Source organism: Hippopotamus amphibius, chromosome 17, assembly GCF_030028045.1.
Source record: "Hippopotamus amphibius kiboko isolate mHipAmp2 chromosome 17, mHipAmp2.hap2, whole genome shotgun sequence".
NCBI classification, from domain to species: domain Eukaryota; kingdom Metazoa; phylum Chordata; class Mammalia; order Artiodactyla; family Hippopotamidae; genus Hippopotamus; species Hippopotamus amphibius.
The window spans coordinates 8,789,577-8,815,679 of NC_080202.1; the positions used below are offsets into that span (position 1 = coordinate 8,789,577).

Below are 26,103 nucleotides of genomic sequence, written 5' to 3' on the forward strand. Positions count from 1 at the left end.
TTTCTCCAAAGAAGACATACAGATGGCCAACAAACACATGAAAAGATGCTCAACCTCACTAATCATTAGAGAAATGCAAGTCAAAGCCACAATGAGGTATCACCTCACACCAATCAGAATGGCCATCATCACAAAGTCTGGAAACCACAAATGTTGGAGAGAGTGTGGAGAAAAGGGAACTCTCCTGCACTGTTGGTGGGACTGTAAGTTGGTACAGCCACTATGGAAAACAATTTGGAGGTTCCTTAAAAAACTACAAATAGAACTACCATATGATCCAGTAATCCCACTCCTGGGCATATACCCAAAGAAAACCATAATCCCAAAAGAAACTTGTACCATAATGTCTATTGCAGCACTATCTACAATAGCCAGGACATGGAAGCAACCTAAATGCCCATCAACAAATGAATGGATACAGAAGATGTGGCATATATATACAATGGAATATTACTCAGCTATAAAAAGGGATGAGATGGAGCTATATGTAATGAGGTGGATAGAACTACAATCTGTCATACATAGTGAAGTAAGTCAGAAAGAGAAGGACAAATATTGTATGCTAACTCACATATACGGAATCTAAAAATGGTACTGATGAACTCAGTGACAAGAACAAGGATGCAGATACAGAGAATGGACTGGAGAACTCGAGGTATGGGAGGGGGCGGGGGGTGAAGGGGAAACTGAGACGAAGCGAGAGAGTAGCACAGACATATATATACTACCAACTGTGAAATAGTCAGTGGGAAGTTGTATAACAAAGGGTGTTCAACTCGAGGATGGAAGATGCCTTAGAGGACTGGGGCGGGGAGGGTGGGGGGGACTCGAGGGGGGGAGTCAAGGAAGGGAGGGAATACGGGGATATGTGTATAAAAACAGATGATTGAAACTGGTGTAGCCCCCCCCAAAAAAAAAAAAAAACCGCTGCTGAGCTGGTACAAATAGAAGTATTCCCACAAAGGCAAAAAATGAAGTAAAATCAGGAAGCCTGGGAGATGAGTGCCAAAGTCAGCTTTTCTCTCCAAAGGTTTCTGTGAAACACAGGAGACCTTGAGTCTCTCCCAGACTGCAGGAGACAAAGAGATAAAGCCCAAGGCTCTACCAAGATAGTGGGAGATTTGGGCATGTGATTAGGATCTCCTACAAGCTCAGTATAAAGGCATGTGGAAACAAAAACCAAAACCCATTTTAGGAAGGAGGGAGCAAGGGAGCTTGCCTGTCTCCACCTTGAATGGAAGAAAAAATAATCTTTCCCCAAAACCTGAAACTACAACCCAGCCCTTCCACCGTTTGTCCTGAAATTCACACTTGAGGAGCCCAAGAAAACCTTCACAAAATGCAAAGGCTTCCCAGGTCACCAGTGCAGCCGTGCACCAGGTGAAGGCAAATACCCATTCTCTCTATAGGTATGCCACTTTGATCAAGGACTCAAAGTTCTCCCACTTATCTAATTCCAAGGAAAAAGAGCAACTCACAATCTAAAGCAATAAAACACACAAGCAAACCATGAGTTGCCGAAAGAGACCACAGAACTGCACCTGCAAAGACCGGGGCCGCGCCAAGTCACATCAGGGTCGAGGCAAACAGGGAGAAATCATTCACATGGATCCTTTTAAAATTTAAAATGTTACCATTTCATTCATCATGGATTTTTACATTACTTTTGATTTTTAAAATATTGCATTAAAATATCATTTATCTTGATGAGGTTTTTTTCCGCCCCTTAAATTTTGTGCCTGTGGAGAGCACTGTGCTTGCCTCGCCCTGGCAGACTTCACTTATCTAATTGCCATTTGTGACAAGATGGATGGACCTTGAGGGCATTATGCTAAGTGAAATGTCAAACAGGAAAAAGAAATACTATATAGGGTCTTCCCTGGTGGCCCAGTGGTTGGGACTCTGCACTTCTACTGCAGGGGGCATGGGTTCAACCCCTGGTCGGGGAACTAGGATCCCACATGCTGCATGGCATGGCCAAAAAATAAGAAGAAATACTATAATCTCACTTACATGTGGAATCTAAAACAGAGCAAAAAGTAAACTCATAAAAAAGGAAATCAGATTCGTGGTTGTGGGGGTGGGGTGGAGGAATTAGATGAAGGTGGTCAAAAGATACAAACCTCTACTTATAAAATAAGTACTAGGGATGTCATGTACAACATGACTGTAGTTAATACTGTTGTATGGTTACACTGGAAAGTTGTTTAAAGAGTAAATCCTGAGTTCTCATCACAAGAAAAAAAGCCATTTCTTTCTGTTTAACATTCTATTATTCCATCAATATACGGTGAAAGAGCTGTCTGGAATTATGTTCACCAATTGCCAACAGTAATTCAGGGGATTGAGGAGATATTTTTTTCTACAGTGCTTGGACTTTTTTATAATATCCTTTTATAAAAGCAAGTCCTCTCTTTCAAAACAATTTAAGATCTAAATTAAATATTGTAAAATCATATCTACCATCTAAAATCTTAGTGATAAACTAATAGATCTTGGTCATGTTACTTTCTAAACAATCTTTTGAAATATTTCAGGGAGTTCCCTTGTGCCCTAGTGGTTAGGATTAGGACTCTGGGCTTTCACTGCCATGGCCTTGGGTTCAGTCCCTGATCAGGGACCTGAGATCCTGCAGGCCACATGGCCAAAATGCAAAGAAGAAAGGAACTAATGAAACGAAATATGAAATGGCCAACTGAAAACAGCAAATTATCACCAAGTCCTTTAACATAAGCTTTAAAACATATCCTAGTATCCATAATTTGCTCATTGTTGGTTTGAGGCCAAAACAGACTGATTAGAAGTGTCTCGAGAAACATGCAGGAAAAATACCCAAAGAAATTATGCCTCCTGGTGGTGGTGGTAAGGGTAATAAATTTTTGTGCTTCTGTGCTGCACCTTCTGTACTTGTCTAAGTTATGTATTATGGTAATCAGTAAAATTAGTTAAAAAGATGTCATGTCAATATTGCTTTAATGCAGAACGAGGCCTACATCTATCTGTTCAACCACAAAGTCAGGACAGAGCAATGCCTGGCACAAAGTAGGTATTTGTCTGGTGAAAGAATGTCCTGTCTGCGTGTTTTTCTGCCCCTGCCCCAACAACAGGGATCAGCTAACATGTGATATATGCGACAGCATCCCAGGCAGGCAGCAGGGGCCTGGGTGTTCTTGCCTCCTAATAAAGCACTCAACAGACAGACCTTTGGTCAAAATTAGTAAACTTTATTTAAACTTCAAAAAATAAAATAACAGACAAGAGGCAGCTTTCGCTTTGTTCTTCGAGGATCAGATGTAATGACCCAGAGCAGGAACTACCCCTAAGAAGTTAAAATACCCTTTACCCCTCAATCAAGCCACAGGCAAGAAGGATCCTGCATCTGGGGACAGGTCTGGGGTAGGCGGGGCAGGAAAAGGACCACTGCGGCGGGCGAGTGGGTTCCAAGACAGCACAAGTGGAGAACAAGACAAAAGCCCCAGCAGAAATGGGACCAGAACCTCCACAGGGAACTTTGTCACGAAGAGCTATGTACAAGGCAGCTGGAGCGAGGCCGGAACCCCACGGGTGGGGAGGGCTACAAGGCGCCCCAGAGCCGCCCGTCACCCAGCCGGGTGCCCGCACCCTCAGTTCTCCTCATCGCTGTCATCCGGGCTGATGGCTGGGCTGCTGAGGCTATAGGTGGGGCTCGTGGGCGAGTAGCCAGGGGAGGTGGGTGAATAGGTCGAGCCTTTGGGGGAAGTAGGAGAGTAGGTAGGGCTGGTGGGCGAGTACTTGGGGGAGGTGGGTGAGTAGGTGGGGCTAGTGGGTGAATACTTGGGGGAGGTTGGGGTATAGACCGGAGAGGTTGGTGAATAAGTAGGAGATGTTGGCGAATATTTGGGGGTGGTGGGCGAGTAGGTGGGGCTGGTAGGAGAGTACTTGGGGGAGGTGGGTGAATACTTTGGGCTGGTAGGTGAGTACTTGGGAGAGGTCGGGGTGTACTCCGGTGAGCTGGGGCTGTAGGAAGGACTGGTTGGGGTGTACTTTGGTGAGGTTGGGCTGTAGCTGGGCGAGCTGGGGCTGTAGCTGGGTGAGCTCGGGGTATAGGTGGGAGACTGTGGTGTATATCGTGGGCTCGAAGGGGAGTAGCTTGGCGAGGTCGGGGAGTAGCTGGGGGAAGTCGGAGAGTAGCTTGGAGAGGTTGGGCTGTAGTTGGGGCTTGTCGGTGTGTAGTTGGGACTAGTAGGTGAGTAGCTGGGGGATGTTGGGCTATAGCTGGGTGATGTCGGGGTGTAATTGGGACTGGTTGGAGAATAGTTAGGGCTGGTGGGCGAGTAACTTGGGGAAGTTGGTGAGTAGCTCGGTGATGTCGGCGAATAGCTTGGAGATGTCGGCGAGTAGCTGGGCGAGGTGGGCGAGTAGCTGGGTGAAGTTGGCGAGTAGCTGGGAGAGGTGGGAGAGTAGCTGGGAGAGGTTGGAGAGTAGCTGGGTGATGTGGGCGAGTAGCTAGGTGATGTGGGCGAGTAGCTTGGGGAAGTGGGCGAGTAGCTTGGGGAAGTGGGCGAGTAGCTGGGCGAGGTGGGCGAGTAGCTGGGCGAGGTGGGCGAGTAGCTGGGCGAGGTGGGCGAGTAGCTGGGTGAGGTGGGGCTGTAGTTGGGGCTGGTTGGAGAATAGGATGGAGAGGTAGGGGAGTAGGAGGGTGAAGTGGGGGAGTAGGAGGGACTCTGGGGCGTGTAGCCCCCAGGAGAGCGGGGCTCGTAGGCAGGTGACGTAGGGGAGTAGCTGGGAGACATGGCACCCCCTGTGGGAGAGAAGCAGAAAGGCGTTAAGTGATGGAGAGACTCACCCAGGAAGAAAGATCAAGGACAAAATAGAGCTGGCCTTTGACAGACAAGGACAACTCACCTGGTGAGGGGATGTATGGGCTTGAGGGGCCCGGGGAGCCTGGAGAACCCGGTGTGGGAGACCAGGCCGGGGAGTAACCAGGGCTGAAGCCACTGGCGTCTGAAGCAGCACTGGGAGAGAAGCCTGCTGCCCCCGGGGTCATCCCACTCCCTGCGAAGTGAGAGAAACATTAGTTAAAACCAGAGCTGGAGCCCAACACGTTCCCAGAACCCTAGGGCCCCCAGCGTCTCCACATGGGGGACCCCTCATGAGCCCAGGCCACCCGCCCTCTGAACCACCCAGAGGGCTGTCTTCCTGGTGGCCACTCACCAACACTGGGGGACCAGGCGCCGTAGGCTGGGGTTGCGCCCTGGTTCCAGGGTGTCATGGCTGGAGAAATTCCTCCCATGGGACTGGGGGCTGAGCCGAAGAACATGCCAGTGGCTGCAGAAAGGCACATGGTGACTCACAAGAAATGGCACCCAGGGATTGGCTGCCCTCCCATGCACGGCCTCCCCACTGCCCCACCTCCACCTTGTAAGACCCTCATACTCACGTCCGGCAGCCCCCAAGCCGGGGATGTTGGTGGGGATCTCCATGCCATACTTGCACTTCTCTGCATCGAGCAGGAGGTCAAAACAGCCAGTGCCGGCCGGAGCCAGCTGGCCCAGCATGATGTTCTCGGACACCCCCTTCATGGGGTCGCTCTCTCCGTGTGCAGCCGCTTCCATAAGCACATCCACCTAAACCCCAGAAGAGGGGGGGTGCCATGAGACCCCGCCCCTGCATCGTCACAGCTGCCCACCCAACAGAGAGGAGAGTGCACGGAGGCCCATCACACTCAGTGCAGGACGCCCTCTTCCCACAGCCATCCCTCCTCCCCCCGCTCTCTCCTCCTACCCTGTCCAACTTCTGCTATTACCGTTTCCTCAAAAGAGCACTTCATGAGAGGTCCGGTATCCTGGCGGTTGACTCCGTGTCGGGTGATGGCCATCAAGTGGCCGCGACAGGTCATGGTATCACACAGGAGCGCCAAGTGCCGGTAATTGACGTAAGAACCATCAAAGGAGATAACGTGGTACAGCTCCCGCTCCAGGGCCTTCCGCACAGCTTCTATGCCCAGCACCTGGCAAGGGGATGGGGGGCGGGGGAGGGTCAAGACCAAGTAACTCTGCTCTCCGCCCGCTGCCACTACCACCCAGACCCAAAGAGGGGTAGTCAGGAGTCAGAGAAGCCCAGACACAAAAGTGGATTCAGGCATAAAACCACCTGAGCAAGGAAATGCGCTGAGGGGAGAACAGGGACCACAACCACTGCCCAAGAGCCAGGGAGGGGGCCTCGAGCCACCGGGGTCTGGGAAGAAGGCTCTGAGGGGCTCACCGTGAAGATCTCCACGATGTCATTGGACGTGGTGCGCACGGGGTCCACGTCCTTCTCGCTCAGCACCCGCATCAGGCTCACGCCGTCTGTCTCCAGGATCCACTCCTGCAGGGCCTTGAACTCGCCGTCCTCGGTGATGATGATCTTCTTCTTGTTGTCTGTCTGCGGCAGGTGCATGTACACCTGTGGGGGGGGGGGGGGGGGGGCAGAGCGTGCTCAGGCTGGGGGCGGGTGGGGGGGTCAGGGCCAGACGGGCTACGCGGAGGGACCGGCTGACCTTGCTGATCTGCTCGATGCCCTGCAGGGTCATATCTGTCAGCATGTTGGACTCGATGCAGCGCAGGAAGACGTCGTCATCCATCTTGTCCACCACCTCTTCTTCCTGCGACAGGAACGCGTCAGCCCTCCCAGAGTCCTCTGGCCTCTCCCCGGCCTCACCCCAAACCACAGTCTGACCTGGAGAGCTGTGTCTGGCCCAGACCTGCCCTCTTCAGTTCCAGTGAGGTTATTTCCTGTCATGTTTTTACGATGGTATTTAAAGAAACCTCAGGAAAGGCAGCCGCACCCCACCACCCTAACACAATGCCCACCCTGTGTGCCACTCCAGGGGCAGCAGCAAAGCGCACGGCCCCCCCACTCTCGTCCTGACGCTCCCGTGCTCGCCTCGCACTCGGCCGCCCACCAACGCCTTGACATGCGATGGGATCTCACACTGTCCTCCCTCAAGACACGTCCATGTGTTCTTAACCACTCTCCTCCGGTTCAATAGCAAGTTCTGAGTTTTTATTACTAAAGCACCAGGCATCCACATCTGCTGAACAACGTTTTAGGAGCCATGCCCAGGAGTGAAGTCACTGGTCAAACATTTTCCTGGGTCTTGTTACACCCACTGTCACACCACTTTCCCTAGGACACAGCAATTCCTACTGTCCGACCTGCCCTCACGCAGAAGCCGCAGCAGGCTAAGGGGACGCCCCCACAGCAACACTGTCTGTTTTGGGTTTTTTTTTTTTTGGCCACACCCCACAGCCTGCTGGGTCTTAGTTTCCTGACCAGGGACTGAACCCACGCCCTTGGCAGTGAAAGCACGAGTCCTAACCACTGGACAGCCAGGGAAGTCCCCAACACCATCTGTTTTATCTATGTGGCCGCTACTTCACGTTTCAAAGATTTCTTGCTGCTAAAAGTTTTGAAAATCACTGCTACCCACCTTCCCCCCCTCTCTACTTTAGGTGGTGTGACTGGCACTCAACGCTGCTTTCACTTTAATGTCTTTGGTCAGGAACCGGAGTTAACGGTTTCTGTGTCTGACGTCTAATTTCGCCTTGGGTCCCATTTACCTCTTGCATCTTGTTCTCATCACTGTTCATGATGCGGATACGGAGCACCAGCTTCTCTGCGTTATCATCGTTAAAGATGCAGTTCAAGTCATCGCCGAAACCTGGGGAGAAACAAGAATGATGACAGCTGCAGGACTGCTTCCACTCACAGCTTGTCCGCAGCTCTCCCCATATGGGCTCTCTTTCGGCTTCCCCTCTCTCTTACAGAACCCTTCTCGAAAGAGGGAGGGGAAACAATGAGAAGGAAAAGGCAGTGCAGAGGGGACCTAGAGAAGAGGTGCCATGGAGGAGCAGAACCAGTGTGTGGAAGGTGGTGGGCTTGGGCGGCTTGTCTGGGACGAGTGCGCAGGGACAGGACGGGCAGCTGGGGGAGCCTGGGCAGGACCTCCCAGCCTCACCAGCATTGATCTTTTCAGCAATCTGCTCCATGGTCAGCTTCCGGTCAGTCATGTGCTTCCGGTCCAATTCCACCCGCAAAAGCCAGGGGGAGATTCGGGCCACGTCAAAGTCAGGCATCTCGTAGTAGACATTCACCCACTCCTGATCCTCCGCCACCACTGTGCTCTGGGGGTTGGGGTCATAGTAGATGGCCGTGTTGGCAGTCACCTTCCTCAACGTTGTATGTTCCAGGCGGCACAGAATATCCTGGCAAGGAAAAGGGATTCATGACACAGGCATCTGGGTGGCTCCAAAGGCCTCTTCAAACCCACCTGCAGAGGGAATCCCAAACCTTTTACTTAAGGGAAGGAGCTCCCCCCACCATCCTCCTGCCAAGAAGCCCCACCTTGGCTCTCTCAGCATCTCGAGCAGACTGGCCCAGCAGGAAGACAGTAAGTGAGGGAGTCTTTGGCTTCTTGGAAATGTTGATGAGCTCCTTAAGTCGGGGCACACCCAGCGTCACGTTCTTGGCGGACACACCAGCATAGTGGAAGGTGTTCAAGGTCATCTGGGTGGCAGGTTCTCCGAGGGACTGTGCAGCCAGAGCCCCCACCATTTCCCCAGGATGGGCCTGGGGAGTGAGAAGAGCCAGGCTCAGAAGAGCAAATCCCTCCCCATCGGTGAACAAGAGAGAGATGCTGTCAGGGCTGGGCAGAGGCATTTGGAAACGGCAGAGACTTGAAAAAATCAGTCTTATTGGATCATCCCCTTCCTCAGACGGCATTTCAATTCACGCCTGCCATTTAGCGCCTGACATGCCGCACAACCAAGAAAAGGGAACACGCCATCTAAATCCCACATTTGTAAAAGTAGTACATGCTAAGGTTACAGGGTAAACATTCTTTTGATAAATGTCTTCTATACGGCAAGCACCCAATGCATTGTTTAAATTGAGACAGAATCACATACCATAAAATTTAATTTTTTTAAAAGATTTTTTTGATGTGGATAATTTTTAAACTCTTTTATCGAATTTGTTACAATATTCCTTCTGTTTTATGGTTTGGTTTTTTGGCCACAAGGCATGTGGGATCTTAGCTTCCTGACCAGGGATCGAACCCGCACTCCCTGCGCTGGAAGGCAAAGTCTTACAGACTGGACCACCAGGGAAGTCCTCAAAATTAAATCTCTTAATTGGAATCATCCAGTATGTAGCCTTTTCAGACTAGTTTCTTTACTTAGTGATACTATGTAAGGTTGATCGCTGTCTTTTTATGGCTTGAGATCTTGGTACTTTTATCTCAGAATAATATTCCTTTATGTTGTTCATCCTTCATCAATGGATGAACATTTAGGTTGTTTCCACTGCTTGGCTATTATCAATAATACTGCTCCAAACAGCCGTGTGCACGTCTTTGTGCAGACATGTGCTTCCGATTCTCCTGGGCATATTCCTAGGAGTGAAACTGCTGGGTCATATGGTAACCCTATGTTTAAACTTTTGAGAAACTGCCACACAGTTTCCCAAAGCAGTGCAACATTCCCAGCAGCAGTGTATGAAAGCTCCAATTTCTCTACATCCTTGCCAACACTTGTTTATTTTTCCTTTTAGGCATCCTAGGGGCAGGAAGTGGTGCCTCACTGTGGTTCTGAGTTGCATTTTCCCCGACCGCTAATGATGTTGACCATCTTTTCACGTGTTTGCCTCTCCACAGCTCACTTTTTGTTTCTGCAACATGGGACTAACAGCCCCTCCCCTACGAGGGTCGTCTTAAGCCTGCTAAGGAATAAAGGTATAAAGCTCCCAACACAGGACTTGGCTCACGGCAGTGTCTCAATGAATGACACCTACCATTACGCAATTACGGGCAGAGGTGGGCTCTTTTCAGAACTCAGAGAAGTCAATAGGACAAAAGAGAGAACGCAGGTTAGGGTGAGGAGTACGACACTCACAATAGCTTGGTTGAACTTGGACTCAATCTCTCCGAGCAGCCAGTCGAAGGCCTCCCCGCTGAGCCGGAACTCCTCGGCCATGCGGCGGGCGCACAGCGTGGACCGCAGGTGGATGTTGAAGAGCAGGGTGGCGTTCTCCTGCGCCTGCCGGCTCAGCGGGTCATCCCCATTCACTATCACCAGCTTCTTGCTCAACTCTTTGACGCCTGGGGGCCACACGGGGGATGAAGAGGTTGCAGACCAGGACCCTGCTGGCGGAGCCTGGCCTGGCGGCCCCAAAGCAGATACTCACCCTCTACCACCTTGATGGGGTGCAGGTCGGAGGGCAGGCGAGGGTTGATGTGGAAGATCTTCTGAGCGTTCCAGATCATGCGCAGCAGGTTGCAGGGGAGGACAACCTGAGGCAGGGGGAGGGAGGCAGGACCCCAGGTCAAGGACGGCCACGTGGGGCCAGCCCTTCCCCACTCTAGCCCTTCCCGCATGCACGTACCTTGCTGTCACCAGTTGGGAAGATGACCCTGAGCACCTCCCGGTCCTCACGCATCCGCTCAAATTCTCGCTCCAGCTCGTTCTGAATATGTGCGTTGCTCAGCACGTCCTTCACCACGTCCTCCTGCAGGGTGCGCCTCAGGGCCCTCTCATTGGTATAATCAAAGCGAAACCTGCAGGTGACAGGGGTGGAGTCAAGGGGCAGGTGGGCCCTGATCCCAGCAAAGAACAGTGCAAGGTTCCTGAGATGTGCGGCCCACAGGAACAGGGCTGTGAAAAACCCTGGGCAGGGAAACATAATAAGATCCAGACCCAAGGGCGTCCAACGGGCCTTGAGCTTGTGCCCACCCCTCTGGACAAAGTGGGGATGGGTCTCAATTCTGCTCTCCATCTGCCCTCTCCCATCTCACAGCTGCTGCCAGATGGGTGGGGAAGGGGCGGAATAAGGCCCACTGCACGACATGGTCCAGGTGATCTCACCATGTGTGGGGAGGGGAACCCCTACAACTCTGGCCCTGAGCCCAGGGGCAAGAACCACCCCGCCTGCCGCCTCCTCACTTCTTCTCGAAGGCCTTGTTGGAAGGCTTGAGGGTAGCCAGGTTCTGGAACTCAACGCTCTCGCCCGCCAGGCCGTCCTCGCCATAGCGCAGCTGTACCACCTGATTGATGGAGTTCCGCACGGTGGCATCATACTTCACCATCACCGACTCCATGGACTTGATCAGCCGCCGCTGGATGTATCCTGGGGGGGGGGGGGGGGGGGGAGGGGGGAGGCGCGAGGAATCAACTGAGGGACCCAGAGCAAGAAGAGGAGCCTCTCTATCTCATCTGGTCCTCAGGCGAGCCAGCTAGGAGCCCCTTATCCCCAAGACCTCTCAATGAAAGCCATGCCCACCACCAGACGGAACCAGGGCCCAGTAGAGACCCCCAGGAACCACCCCCCACGTGACAGGTCAGGAGCCCAGACCCTGAAGCTCTATCCCTGCATCACAGAATGCTGCATGGCAACCAGAACAAGGGTGTTTACATAACTCCTGACCTTCAGTCTCCATTCTTCCCACAAAGACCAAAACTACTTCTCTGGGGACAGAAGACTTTAGCCTGAGAACCCCACTCAGACCCCCCAGGGGCTTCCCTGCCTGTGGTCCTCCCTGGGACCAGCCCGCGGAAGGGCCCTGGATCCGAAGGCCTCACCTGTCTCAGCAGTCTTGACAGCGGTGTCGATGAGCCCCTCACGACCGCCCATGGCATGGAAGAAGAACTCGGTGGGCGTGAGGCCGGCCAGGTAGGAGTTCTCCACAAAGCCTCGGCTCTCCGGCCCATAGTCATCTTTGATGAAGTGAGGCAAAGTTCGGTGCTTGAATCCAAACGGGATCCGCTTGCCCTCCACGTTCTGCTGCCCGACGACAGCAATGACCTGGGGAACAGAAAAGGTGGGGTGCATCCAACGCCCTCTGCCTCGAGAATAAGAGTTCCCTGTACCTTTCCCCCAACTCCCACTGAAGCAGCACACCCCCTCCGCCTTCAGTGTGGCCCCACTTCTGGAAAGACAAGGCTCCCCACCTGGGAGATGTTGATCTTGGAACCTTTAGCCCCAGACACAACCATAGACTTAAAGTTGTTGTATTCAGACAGGGATTTCTGGGCAGAGGAGCCAGTCTTGTCTCGGGCATCGTTGAGAATGCGGTTCACCTGGTTCTCAAACGTCTGCCGCAGAGTGTTCCCTGGGGTGGGCTCCAGCTCGTTGTTATGCGCCTTCTCGATGACCTGGGTGCAAAAGAGGAGGAGTTCTCAGGGAGACATCAGTCTCTTCTGCTCCCAGTCCCTCTAACCCCGACGTCCCCTTCACTCCTCCCCAGTTCAAAGCCACTGAGAGCCTCTTATTCAGTCTTTGCCCAGCCTTCCCTCTCACCTCTATTACATCCTGCTTGGCCTTCTTAATAGTGTTCTGAATATCTTGGTAAGTCTTAGAATCAGCGATGGAGTCCCCAATGCCAATGGTATGACCTAGAAATAAAGAAAACCATCACCAACTGCTTCTTTGGACTCCCAAGAAACATGGGATGGAATCACAGCCAAAAGAGTAGATGAAGAGACACCAAATCCAAGGGAAGAAGAGAAAGGGATGGAAGACGAGCAGGAAGAAGTGAGAGGGATGGGATTTATAGAGAGGATGTAGTACAGCCCCAGGATGGAAGACGAGCAGTAAGAAGTGAGAGGGATGGGATTTATAGAGAGGATTTGGTACAGCCCCTGGGCTTACCCTCAATGAGGAGCCAGTTGTTAATGACAGTCTGAATGTTGGAGTAGAAGAGGCGGGTGATGTCATGACCCATCTCTAGGTAAGAGATGTGGACCAGAGAGCCGGCTGATGTGCCCAAAGACTTCTTACACAGGATGCCCATGATCAGCTCCCCGTTCTCCACCACCACCTGCAGAGAGAGCACTGCTCACCACCCCTGCTGCAGCTCCCATGCCCAAAGCCGTTCCCCACACATCCAGAAGCCAGGCCCTACCTTGGTGTCCCCAGGAGAGATGTGTTTGTAAGGGCCACTGTCCTCATCATCGGGATGGGTGCTGTGGGTACGGATACAGTTGATGTGGCCGGGAATGATAAGTGAGAAGATCTGCTTCCCTGTCCACAGCGGCCGGGGCTTCAGGATGGCCGGCTGCGGGACCTTCCCGTCCCACGTGGACAGGAACATCAGGAGGTTCATCACTTCCCCCTGGCAGAGAAAGAGCAAGAAAGACAAGAGGTCAGAACTGGAGGCCTCACCTCTTGGGAACGTCAGGGGAGGCCTCCCTGCCTGAGGGGGAAAGCCAGACTTCGGAAGCAAAAAGATGGCAAGAACAATGTTTTCCAAACTTTTACTAAAGAATTCACTGTGAAGTGAGACTTTGGGTTTGTTTTTCTTTAAACAGTCAGTACAAATTACTTTTAATAATTAGGAAATAAGGAGAAAGTAAAAAGAAATAGATACATAGAATCTTAACAAAGTCATTTATTTTCTCCTTTCACCTTTACTTTCCAGGTGACACCTTAAATTACACAATATTTTAAGGAACTAAATGGGGAGCTAAAGCCATACACCATCTTCGGCCTTGATCTCTGCTAACCCCCTTCCCTTCTGCTGTCTCACATACAGGTCAATGTAGAGCAAGTCAGGGCACCAGTCACTGCTCCTCCCCTGGTCCTCACTGTGCTGGGCCCCTGCCCACCCACACCAGGTTTCCACCGCCCCGGCCTCGGCCCTGGGACAACACACCCGCTCCAGGAAGACGTCCCTCTTGGTGAACTTGCGCACAGCCGTCAGTGTGTCCTGCACAATGCCCATGACAGGGCGGTTGCTCTGGGGGGTGACGATCATGCGTGGCACCATGGCGAGCTCCTGGATCTCAGCCCGCGTCTCCAGGGACTGTGGCAGGTGCAGGTTCATCTCATCCCCATCAAAGTCGGCATTGTACGGGGTTGTCACACTACAGTGAAAGAAGGAAGTGAGTTGGAAAGATGCCACAGTGAGACCCAGGGAGCAGCCTAGCCCCAGCCACCAGACTGACCTAAGATTCAAGCGAAAAGTAGACCAGGGCAGGATGCGGACCCGATGTCCCATCATGGACATTTTGTGCAAAGTTGGCTGCCGGTTGAAGATAACAATGTCCCCATCGCACATGTGCCGTTCCACCTGGGGAGGGGGTGTGGGAGACCTCAGTGAAGGAGGTGTGCTGAGAACGGCAGTGACAGGGGACCTAAGACGCTTTGAAACAGATGACACTGTGGTGTTAATTTCACCTGAAATGCTTATCAACCACACCTGCTTTAGGCTAGGCCCTGGGCTAGATTCCAGGTTATGAGAGAAAATGAAGACTTAGTCCCCAAACCTCAGCGAATTCAGCTGGGAGAGAAAACCGCGAGAGACTCTGAACACGAAGCCTTCTGCTCTGTTTCCCCCCCGGATCTCCCTTCCTGCCACGTGTCCCTCAGGCTGCCCGTGGGTTTATGTGACGCCCACCCTGAATGCCAGGGGCTGGCAGTTACAAGCTTGCCTAGGACAGCAGGAATCTTTTAAAAGGGCAATAAGTTTGGATTCTAACGAAGAGGACAGCCTCAGACGGCCCGCTCCTGCTGGCCCTCAGTCCAGAGAGCTTCCTGCTCAGAGAGCTTCCTGCTCAGATAAGAGAAACCCTGGTCTATTACATGCCTTATAGCCAGTCTGCAGGTGAAGGTCACTGGGCTTGGGGTGGAAACGCAAGTCAATGCGATCACCATTGTCCCGGATGATGTACTTGGCCCCTGGGTACTGGCTGTTCCCTCGGCGCACTAGTTCCTGAAGCCTGGGAAGGAAAGAGGTGCAATGAACAAAACGCTTCCCGAAAAACCCTTGTTGCCAGCCTTACTCCAAAGTCCCAAGCGGTAGCCCGAACTTCTAAACCTCGATGGCCTCTCCTTCTTGCTCTGAGCCCATTTCCCCCTGGCCTGGCATCCCCAACCCCACCAGGCAGGGCTGCTGAGCTGAGCACACCTGTCAATGTTGAAGGGGGTGACGATCTCCGCAAAGGTCATGTTGGCGGCAATGGAGCGAGGCACGCCGACCTGGTCAATGGAGAGGTTGGGGTCGGGGGTGATGACAGTGCGGGCCGAGAAGTCCACCCGCTTGCCCATCAGGTTCCCGCGCACACGGCCTTCCTTGCCCTTCAACCGCTGCTTCAGGGACTTGAGGGGACGCCCAGACTTCTGCATGGCCTGTGAGGAAACACAGCGAGGGGGGCGCCCCAGCAGTCAGTCCCGGCCCCCACCCCGGCCTCCCCCTTCCCCCAGGCTCAGGGCACGGGGAGCCTGCCCACTCACGCGAGGCAGGCCGGGCAGCTCGTTGTCCACCATGGTGGCCACGTGGAACTGGAGGAGCTTCACGTCCTCGGCGATGACGTGGGCGGCCGCGCCATTCTGCTCGTTGCGCCGAAGCTGATTGTTGATCTTCACGATGTCGGCCAGTTTGTGTGTCAGGTCATCCTGAGGTGGGAAGTCAGCACCATCACAATTCAGCCACCCCTGAGCACTCAGCCTGCACCTGCCAGCACGCAGCGCCTCTCTCCCCCTCACACCACCCTGGGAGGTGGCTCTGGGCTCTCGGTTCACAGATCCAGAAGCACCTTTGTGAGCTTTAACCTCCTTAAGGGGCTCCCTAAAGGTCACACAGCCAGCATGTGCAGGGTATCGTCAGGCCCAGGTGACCTGTCGGTCACCCCTGTACACCTTCGGCCCCAGCCCCGGGCTCCCTCCGCTCAGACACCGGGCCTAGCTGAGAGGCAGGGTCCTGAAGGCGCTGACCTGGTTGCGGGCAGAGCCCTGCATCACGACGGCGGGCCGCACAGACAGCGGGGGTACGGGCAGCACGGTGACGATCATCCACTCCGGCCGGGCGTAGCGCGGCTCCATACCCAGCACGAAGCACTCCTCATCCGAGATGCGTTTGAAGATCTCGTGCACCCGCTCGGGACTCAGCAGGATCTTCTTCTCCTGAGAGTCCTCGTTGACGTGCTTCCACTCTGCGTACAGCTCCAAGCCGGAGCGCCGGATCCTGGGCTGGTACCGCCCACAGCCGCCGTGACCCTTTCGGGGAGACAGATGGGCCATCAGAGCCCGGAGGTCAGGTCTTCTCCCCCACACCTGGCCGGGCCAGCCCCTCACACTCTTCTGTGCCTTTTGGGCTCCAGCTGCTTCTACCGCTTCCCCTTCTTCTTCCCTCCAGGCCTCTAGGACCAGCCCTCACCCCCTCCCTAGAGTCTGGGCAGCCCCGGCTACCTTTTCTTTGGTCAAATCCTCATCGCCCTCAGGCTGCTCCACGCCGAACTTGTTGTCCATCTCCTCCCCGCCCTCACAGATGTTTTTGCCCTTGCAGAGGTCATAGACGTGTGTGAGCCGCTTCTTGGGCTGCCCCTTGGACTTAGCCAAGATGTCCTTGATCTTTGGGTTGTTCTGAGGACAGAGCACAGCAGGGTCAGCTGGGGCTGCTCCCCTGCCCCCCACCCCAAGCAAGCCCTCCCCCAGGCCAGAGCCCATCTTCCACTCACAGAGTCCACAAGCAATTTGGAGCAGAAGAAGCAGACGCAGCGCAAGACTTTCATTGTCTTGACCAGGAAGCCGACGTGAAACACAGGTTTGGCCAGCTCAATGTGGCCAAAGTGGCCGGGACACTCTGTCATGTTCCCTGTGGGAACACACACCGGCACTTTCCTCCCAGCACTCATCTCAGAGACCAGGTCTCCAGGTGTCCACCCTCAGTCCCAGTTTTCTGTAAGGACAAGCCTCTCCCTCCCTCTTGGGGTCCAGGCCAGCCCTCCGTGCCTACCTGCACATGTCTGGCAGCGGCCGGTCCTCTCAATCACCCCCTGCCTCGGATCCATCAGCCCCCCAAGCTTGGGACGGCCTCCCTCGGTGGTCTCTGGGTATTTGATGCCGCCCTCTGTCACAGACATTCGTTTCTGCAGGAAAAAAAGGCCAATAACAACTAAATAGGACTCCTAGTTTCCAGACTTCGAGGCTGGGGAGCTCTGTACTAAGGCCCCAAAGATCCCCAAACTACTTCCAGAAGAACTAAGCAGGTTTAGCCCGGAGCAAGGGGAATGGGGGTCAGTGTGTGTGATATTCAACTCTGGAACCGCCAAAGTCAGATATCACAGGTCAAAAGCTCTTTCCAGTCACTGTCTGAGCGGGAGAGGGCGCTCAGACTAGTGTGTGGTCGACTCTGGGCTCCATACAAAGTCACCTACTTCCAGGACTTGAACCCTGGATATCCCACGGGGTTGAATTCTAGGTCACTGTCATCCACAGAATTTAACCACAGAAGAAACAGAAGTTGTTTCAAGGGGGAAAAACTCAATGCCTTGTTTCTTTCCCGAAGCTGAAATCAAGGCCAGAACCTCCCCGTGCAGCACCCCCACCATGACAGCTCAGGTGTCCTGCCCCAAGACACGCCCTGTCAGCTCTAACTGCAGCTCCGAAAGTTACGCACTCTTTGCCCTCATCCTTGTCACCTCTTGCTTCTCAAGGGCCTAGACCAACCTGAACCCTTCCATGTTCAGATACTTCAGGGTAAGACAGGAGAGGAGGGCGCTAGACCAGAGGGGTGGTGAAAATTATTTCGAGCAGAAGCGAACCCTGGAGCCTCAAGAGATGGAGGTAGAGCCAAGGGCCAGAATCCTGGGACAGGCGGAGCCAGCACTTGGCAGGACCAATTCAGTGGGGGAAAGGGAGAGAAGGAAAAGCTCAGAAGTAGGTACAATTTGAAGAAGGGATTTCTGCTCTGAGCTAAAGGCTATTCGAGGAAACCTTTGGCATCTTTTCACACACTGAAAACCAAGAACTTTAAAATTAGTTAAGCTTTGCTCCACTAAACTTACAGAGGGAAGAACTTAGAAGAATTTAATGAAAGCTTCTATTTGAGTGTCAACTTCATACCAGACACCAAACGTACCTAATGTACCTTGTTTCTCTAACCCTAATCACTAACCTTTGAGAACTGAATTCCTATCTCTTAGACACGAGAAACCTGAGGCTGTGTGAAGTGACTGCCCAAGGCCTCAACCTCAAGGAGCCAGAAGTCAAACCCAGCTCCCTCTGATGCCAAACATATGCTCACCCTATTCTACTGTACTGCAGCAGAAACAACTCTTTAAACTCTAGGATACGAAGCAGCACTATTTACAACAGCCAAGACATGGAAGCAACCTAAATGCCCATCGACAGATGAATGGATAAAGAAGATGTGATTCATATATACAACGGAATACTACTCAGCCCTAAAAAAAGTGAAATAATGCCATGCGTAGCAACCTAGAGATGGACCTAGAGATGACCATACTAAGTCAAGTCAGACACAGAAAGACAAAAATCATATGACATCACTTACATGTGAAATCTAAAATATGACACAAATGAACTTATTTACAAAACAGAAACAGACTCACAGGCATAGAGAACAAATTTATGGTTCCCAAAGGGGAAAGGATGTCTTGGTCTGCTCCTTAAACACTGCCATGCCCATCGTCTTTGCTCTTGCACACTTCTCATCGCACCCAAATGCTATGCTGTGATTCTCACTATTCACTCACAACAGATCTCTCCCCTCCAAGCCTTGCCTGTCTTCTGGACTGCAGCTTAACGTATCAAACCACCGACTGAACCCCCTGTAGATATTCCCAATAAATCAAATCCAACATGTCTAAAAGCAAACTCCCTTCTCCAGGAAAACCTCTCCTTGTCCTTTAGTCCCCATCTAAGTCAGTGGCACTCAAGTCAGAAATCAATACTTACCCTTCCTCACCCGCAGGCGTAAAGCAGTGGAACAAGCATGGCCTGGAGTCAGAGTCCCTAATTTGCAATTCTCGCTCTCTCTCTTATCATCTATATAACCATTAACCTGGATTTAATTCGCCTGCTTAAATCGAGGACGGTTAACAGGTGTTCAATGTATGATAGCTGTTGTTATCCAGTCATTCACCAAGTGCCGGTCAATTTTACCTCGTGAACAGTTCTTGAATCTTGCCCCTCTTCTCCACCCTTACATCTGCTGCCCTAGCTCAAGCCTGTCCTGTGTAGTCTATACCTGAGCATTCCACAGGTCACCAGGTCACCAGCCCGTCTCTCCAACCCATCTATACTATGATCAGGGTGCTCTTTCTAAAACGGAAATCTAATATTCATACCCTCTTGTTCTCAGAATGACGTCCAAATTCAGCAGGATGGCTTACAGAGAGTTTTATGACGTTTCCACCTTCCTTTCTTCCTCCACATCAGTAGCAGAGCCCCCGGCGGCCTCCCTATCACCCAGCATATGTGCTGCACTCCATGGAGTCTTTGTATCTTTGCTTGGGATGCCCTCCTCACAAGACAAACTGCCATCTGAAGTCTCAGCTCAGGCACTGCTTCTTCCAGGAAGCCTTTCCACAGCCTCCCTAGCCAGAATGGCACCCCTCTCTGTGCCTCCATAACCCTACCATCACTGCACATCTCATAATGCAGTGAAATGATCTATTGGGGTTTGTCTTCCGCATAGATTATAAGCATCTCTCAGGCAGATAGCATTCCTCTATCACCCTGATCCGATGGCTCTCTATAAATGTTTGTTAAACGGAACTAAAATGCTTAGGACCCTCTACTGCAGGGAAGTGCCCTCAAAGAACTTGAAAAAAAGAAAGAAAAAAAACACTCAATAAGAGAGAGAAGGTTGTCCCCTGACAGTCAAACCAATAATCCTCTCATAATGGATCTGATTAGCCACTTGCTGGTCAGAAACCAAAATAATCTACAGATGCAAGGCTAAGAGGTTCTGAACACCCACAACGCTCGTCAAGATGACCTGACGAAATCTCAGGGAGACAGGCCAGTGGTGACTAAGTTCACAAAGCTGGAACTCCATCTGCTGCATCGTGTCTCGTGAGAAACACAAAGCAGGGGTTTGCTCACCTTGAATGAGACACAAAAAAGCACGAGCAGGCCTGAACTCGGTTGCCAGAGGAAGCACCAGTCACTAGAGAGAGACCTAAAGAAAACCACACTCAAAGCTTTTCACCTCCCTCTGCTCCAAGTCCATGCTCACCACTCTCTCTGCTTTCAGGCATTGAGGCTGGGCAGGGGCTGTCCCAGAATGTTCTGGACTAACCCGCTACATAGTTATATTTTGGATTATATACAAACTACTTTAGCCCCCAATCCTTCATCCAAATACTGGTTCTCACTGCCCTCATGATAAAGCCCCCGCCCTCAACATTTATGCTCTAACTACAATCGATTTCTCAAAATTCCTTTTCTTCAAATGCCCCCCTTTCCAGCAAACTTCTATTCATTTTGAAGACCCAGTTCAAATGTCACCTCTTTATAAAGAATCCTCTAACTCTTCCTAGTCTTATCCATACCCCAGCAAGGTTCTCAGCCCAACTTTAATTACCTGTTTACACATTTGTCTCTCCCACTGGACTGTAATCCTCGAGGGCAAGGATCATGTTTCATTTAACTTTATATCCTCAGGGCTTAGCAAAGTAACCAGCAAATGGTAGGGGCTCAGTAATTGTCTGTTGCATGTAGAGGAAACCCCCAATGAGTTATAAATAATTTGAGGACAAGGATAACCTCCTGACTCACCACAGTAGCCCACACTCTACCTAAAAGAGTATATTGCTGTTTTAAATCCCTCTTGGAATAAGTCGGGGTATAAACATATTGAGTTATGCTTTCCACGGCGGACAACCGCTTTTAATGAATAGGGAGCAACTCGGACTGTGATCAAGAGCCCACTTCCCCTGATTCTGTACAAGCTTTGCACAAAGCCCCAGCACCAACCCTCCTTGCTTCCTTCCCCTCACTCGGCAACATCCAAACCCTTCTTACAACACCAAGGAGAACTGCTCTATCTTGCAGCCAATTCTAAGAGCCCTCTGTATTTTGATACATACCCCACCCCAAGACTTCTGGAAAATATTCTACTTTTAAATACTATCTGTGCCACAAAAGGCTCCTTACCCACCCATCCTCCTAGCCCAAGCAGAACCATGTTATTCCCTCTAAATACTGGAGCACTATATAAACTGAAAGCCATGGAGAGCAAAATCAGTCCCCTATAAACCTACATGCCAGAGAAGATGCCTGTGAAGTTCTGTGAACTGCCTTTCATGCTTTTTAAAAAATGCAAGTATGTTCCCATTTTTACATAAATGGGTCCTCATTCTGCATACTGTTGAGTAACTTTTTCATTTATCCAGATTGCAAAACTTCATCAGTTCACAATGCCCTTAATGCCTCACTACCTTTCACAGCACTCCCTAGGCCAAAAGAGATCCTCTTACTAAATACCTAGATCCAAACAACTTAATAAGTATTTACATTCTAGCAACTTAATAGCCATTAAAAAAAAAAACACACATAAACTGAGACAGATATTATTTTAATATATTAAAATAAAAATAACATTTTTACTTTATTTCCCAAATAACCACAATTACTTATGGCACCTGTTGGGCACTGCACTTCTCAAATCTTGGAATCAGACAGGACAACACCACTCTTACCTCCTGCTCTGATTTTGGCTTACAATTTTTTTGCCCAGTATTTAGCAACTGCTATAAAAACCCAGCTTCACAAAGATATGACGTCATCCAAAGGGCTCTGGCGCCACCTAATGCTGAAAGGGAACTGCCCAATCGACTAGTTCCCAGGGCGACAGGCAAATGCTTCATGCTTCTCTTAAAAATGTAAAAGCTCTCCCTGGGCCCCAGTTGAGTTTGCTGCGGTGCCTCAGCAGTTTGGGAGCAGGGGATCTGGGGGTTTAACCTACTGGGAAAGTCTTGTTCTATCGTAACAAACCCTGAATTATTCAATAGGATTCTTATTAGTAAATATTTGGGTGATTCGTAATTTCAAACAATGTTGCAATAAAAATCCTTCTACATGTATCTCTATATACCTTTCCAATCATTTTATTCACTCACTTATTCAAATAACTTCTATTACATGCCTACTATGTGCCAAGCACTATTTGAGATGCCAGAGAAAGAGATGAATACAAAGTCCCTCACAAAATTTACATTCTGTTGAGGAAGCAAGAAACTAACAGAAAAACTAATCCTTTTAGTAAAATCAAGCGGAGACTTGGGGTTAGAGAATGCAAAGGGATGCTACTTAAATAGGGTGGTTGGGGAACAGTGCCTAATGATATGACATCTGAGTGGAGAACATACGGACATAAAGGAACAGACCTACAGAGGTCTGAGCAATGTTGTTATAAGCAGCAGGACCAGCGAATAATAAAGTCCCCGAGACAGGAATGAGCTCCTAGCTCTGGAAGAACTAGCAGGTCAGTGGGGTTAAAGAGAAAAAAGGAGATTGGGAATGAGATGGACAGGCAATCAGGGGTCAGACAGCACACGATCTCACAGATCTGAGTAAGGAATCTGGATCCTCTGAAGAGGATTCCATGCAGAAAAAGAGACATGATTCAAAGATCTCTCTAGCTGCTCTGCGAGCTGTAGGAGGAACAACTGGAGTCTAGGACTACTGGAGTACTGCATGGGAAAGATGACTGCAGGGTGGGCAAGGTGGCCAAGACAGTCACAGATGGATGGATTCCACATACATTTTGAAAGGTAGAACCGACAGACTGGCAGATGGGATTGAGCAGAGGTTGGGAGAAAGAGAAGAATCAAAAAGATGGCTTTTAGGTTTGGGGCATCAGCCACTTGTTGAAACAGGCAAGACTCTGGGAGGCGCATGTTCCAGGGAAGACCTTAAGAGTCTTTTATTTAAGGATAGATTTTTAGAAGTGTGGCACTCGGCCAAGGAATCTGCATATTAACCAAGTCATAAAAGGGTCAGACTGTCCTCTAAGGTTACACACCAGTTTTTCCTACCAAAAACTGTGTAAGCAACCCTATTTCCCAATATTTTTGTCAGCAGGGAAAAATCAGGAGAAAATTTTTTATTTTAATCTGCATGTTTTCATTAGTAAGCTGAATGTTTTTATTGGCCATCTGTAGTACTTTTGTGCGCTGCCTACTTGTATCCATGATCCATTTGTCTAGTAGATGTGTGCTTTCCTTACTGATTTGTCGGTGCTCCTTGCACATTAAGTAATCTAATCTTGTCCGTCACATTGCAAATATTGTTTCCCGGTGTATTTTTTAGCTGCCCCTGGTGTCTCTAATAAACAGAAGTGGCTCTTATTTTTATGTAGTGAAATCTGCTTTGCTGTTCCTTGTAGATAAAATGCTTAGCTCAGTACCTATCAAATAATAAGCAGTCAATAAAACTTACCTACAATTCATTCATTAGTATTAAGGGTTTCTGCCCCTGGTATCAGCCTCCAAAAGCCTTCTATATCTTCCGAGTGTTTTACATTTCTGTTTTTTAGATTTCAACCTCAACTCCACCTGGAATTTATTCTGTGTGGTCTAAGTTCAGGTGGTTCTAACTCCTGACAAAACTTTCCTACAGCTGAGCCTCCACCTCTAGCAAAACCAGTTCACTCCACAAAAGAGTCCAAGTTACCAACAGCTCTCCCTCCTCCCTGGTCTCTCCTGCTTCCATTCTTAGTCCTCCTCCCCAGTCAGTTCTTCACAGGACGTAGTAATTTTTTTTTTTAATGTAAACTTGATATCACTCTCCTGCTTATAACTCTCCAATGGCTTCCAACTGAAAATAGAATGAAATCCAGATTCCTTACGGTGATTTATAATATCCCACTTGGCCTGCCCAACTCACGCTTCTCCAAGAATGGTTTAATAATACTCTCCTCTTCCACTAAACCCCAGCCATCCTGGCCACCTTTCAGTCCCCGGGGCCCCTTTGCACTTGCTCTTTCCTCTGCCTGAAAAGCTCTTGTCCTAGAATCTATGGCCGAGGAGACTGGTTGCTTCTCATCATTCGGATACTGTCACCTCCTCAGACAGGCTTTCCCAGACCCTGACACCGATCCAGCTAAAGTAGCCTCACTTTGGGCACTCTCCATCGCACTACACCGTTTCACTTTATTCAAGGCACCTGCCCTTATCTGAAATATCCTGCTCATTGATTTACTGGCGTTTATTGTCTGTCTCCCCCGCCCCTTCCCCAAAAAAGTGCTCTAGAAGGCAGGGTCCCCATCGGTCTTGTTCAACTCTGCAGCCCCACCGTCTGTTATGTCTATCAGGTAGCAGGTGCTCAATTAATATTTGTAGGAGGTGGAGGGGAAAAAAATCTGGGGCTCCGTTTCTCATCCAAACTTGCAAAGGCCTCCTATAGGATTCGTGTGATCTCGTTTAACGTCGGGAACTGCGATGTGGAGCCAATCAACCTTCTCTCCCTCCTTCTCACCCTCCAGCCCTCCTGCGGCCGGGCCCCCAGCTCGGACACAGCGCTAAGCTTGCTGACCCCCTGGAAAAATTTAAGTCTGGTTGCCCGCGAGGCTGGACCCAGCACTGCCTTGGCGCCGCTAACCCATCCTCCCCGCCTGTACCCCTTGGGCAGGGAGAAGCGCCAAGTTTCCGCGGCGGCCGTCAAGCCCCGCCCGCGACGCGGGAGGAGGAGTGGGAGGGCAGAGCCGCTTACCAGTTCATCCGGACTGAGGACTCCGAACTGCACTCTCTTGATGGTGCGCAGCGGGCATGCGCTGTCCCCGGAGGGGGGGCCACCCCCGTGCATCGCGCAGGCAGGCGCGCTGCGCAGGCGCAAACCTCACTACAAAAAGCCTGAGCCGCCTCCACCTAGGCGCTCAGACCCCGTCGGGGCGGCCGCCGGGAAGGACCTCCCAGAGTTGGGAGGAAAAAGCCGGGGGAGGGAAAGGTGGGGGAGGGAAGGAGGCGGGGAAACGAAAAGGAGCGAAAGGAGCTCTCCTCCGCCTTTGAGGAGATTTTTCGTCTCCAAAAAAGAAAAAAAAAAGAGGAAGGGAAAGGAAAAGGTTTGGGGGGAGGAAGAAGAAAAAGGGTAACGAATAAATAAGTAACCGGGTTCCTGAACGGCAGAGGTTACGGCAGTTTGTCCCTCCCCCTTCCGGGAGCCGCCTTCTTCTCCAACCGTTCCGGCCGCGCTCTCGGCGCTTCTGAGGAGCGAACTGGCCGGTTGACGCCCTTTATAGCTTCGCCCCGGCATTCCCCCGCCCCTTCCTTTCCCGCCCTCCCTTGCGCTACGGGGTCGCCTGCGCCGGCGTGCACGGGGCGCGCGCTCGCGTCGTTGATAGTCCCTCCCCGGTTCCCTGGCTGGGTGACCTTTTGAAACGACGAGGTGGAAGGGAAGTTTTTATCCCGCCGCCTCCCCTCGCTACTACCTCCCGCCCTGAGGTTTAAGGTTTGAAGATTCGAGGGTAAATATAGGCCGCTTTTATTCTAGTTCAGCGTGTGGTTTCATCTTTAGCCAAAGTTTCTCATGAATATCACCCCCCCACGCTGGAAAATGGTCTGTTCTGAGAATCGGTAATGAAGGAGGCGGGGCCGGTCGGATCCTCCCAAGTGGATTCCCGACGCGGGGGGAGTGCTGGGGCCATCCTTGGTCATGAATATGCAGTAGTCGCGCTGAATATGCAAGAACAGATCAAGATGGCGAGGCCAATTGCTGGTCCGGAAGTAGCTGATTTCGGTTGAGCGGCCTGCTGGGACGGGTGGGCATCTCCTGGTCTCTAATGGGGCGCTGTACGGAGCTCTGGTTCTGGATCCTCGACCTGAGCCGCTCGAAGGAGCCTCATTTCAGAGGCCCTCTCCGGAAGGACGCTGGCCACTGTCCGGGAGAGATCACGGGACCGCGACAATCCAGGAAAAGCAGATTAGCCATTGGGCGGGACACAGACGTCCTGAGGGACTCAGGGTCAAGGCATCTGAACATTAGGAAATCCTCCCCCTTCTAGACTATTTCAAAAATAAGATGGGGGGGTGCGGGGATCCCAAGGGATTCTCCAATAAGAGCAAGGGGTAGGACTTACACTGTCCTTCCGAAGCAGAGATGACACCAACTGCACAGCTACATTCAGAGTGATCCTTGTTTGATGTCAATATCACGTCACCACCCCAAGGTGGGGAGGCATGACCACGAGGAAGGGAAACCATCGCTCAGGGGAAAAAAAGCACACTCCCTTCCCCCACCGCAGCTGCTTGCTCTGTTTGCCTGAAAGCCCCAAACACTGCAGCCCCAAGGCCCTTTTCTCTGCTGCGGAGGGAAAAATCCTCCCCGTGACTCAAGGCTTTC

The 26,103-nt window shown here is 51.3% G+C and overlaps 1 protein-coding gene across 1 annotated transcript; it reads right to left on the reverse strand.

Moving 5' to 3' along the window:
- Window positions 1-3,203: 3,203 nt before the first annotated feature.
- On the reverse strand, window positions 3,204-24,702 carry POLR2A (RNA polymerase II subunit A). The gene is made up of 29 exons (XM_057715796.1): window positions 24,478-24,702; window positions 16,751-16,883; window positions 16,473-16,609; window positions 16,204-16,377; window positions 15,730-16,011; window positions 15,250-15,411; window positions 14,924-15,144; window positions 14,603-14,735; window positions 13,962-14,086; window positions 13,670-13,880; window positions 12,920-13,129; window positions 12,667-12,835; window positions 12,316-12,410; window positions 11,967-12,170; window positions 11,598-11,820; window positions 10,962-11,145; window positions 10,405-10,576; window positions 10,207-10,312; window positions 9,915-10,120; window positions 8,368-8,592; window positions 7,982-8,228; window positions 7,584-7,684; window positions 6,521-6,625; window positions 6,244-6,426; window positions 5,786-5,989; window positions 5,420-5,606; window positions 5,194-5,307; window positions 4,885-5,034; window positions 3,204-4,780 (listed from the first exon to the last, which is right to left on the reverse strand). The coding sequence occupies exons 1-29, from the start codon at window positions 24,568-24,570 to the stop codon at window positions 3,624-3,626; spliced, it is 5,913 nt and encodes a 1,970-aa protein (XP_057571779.1). The 5' UTR covers window positions 24,571-24,702; the 3' UTR covers window positions 3,204-3,623.
- Window positions 24,703-26,103: the final 1,401 nt, after the last annotated feature.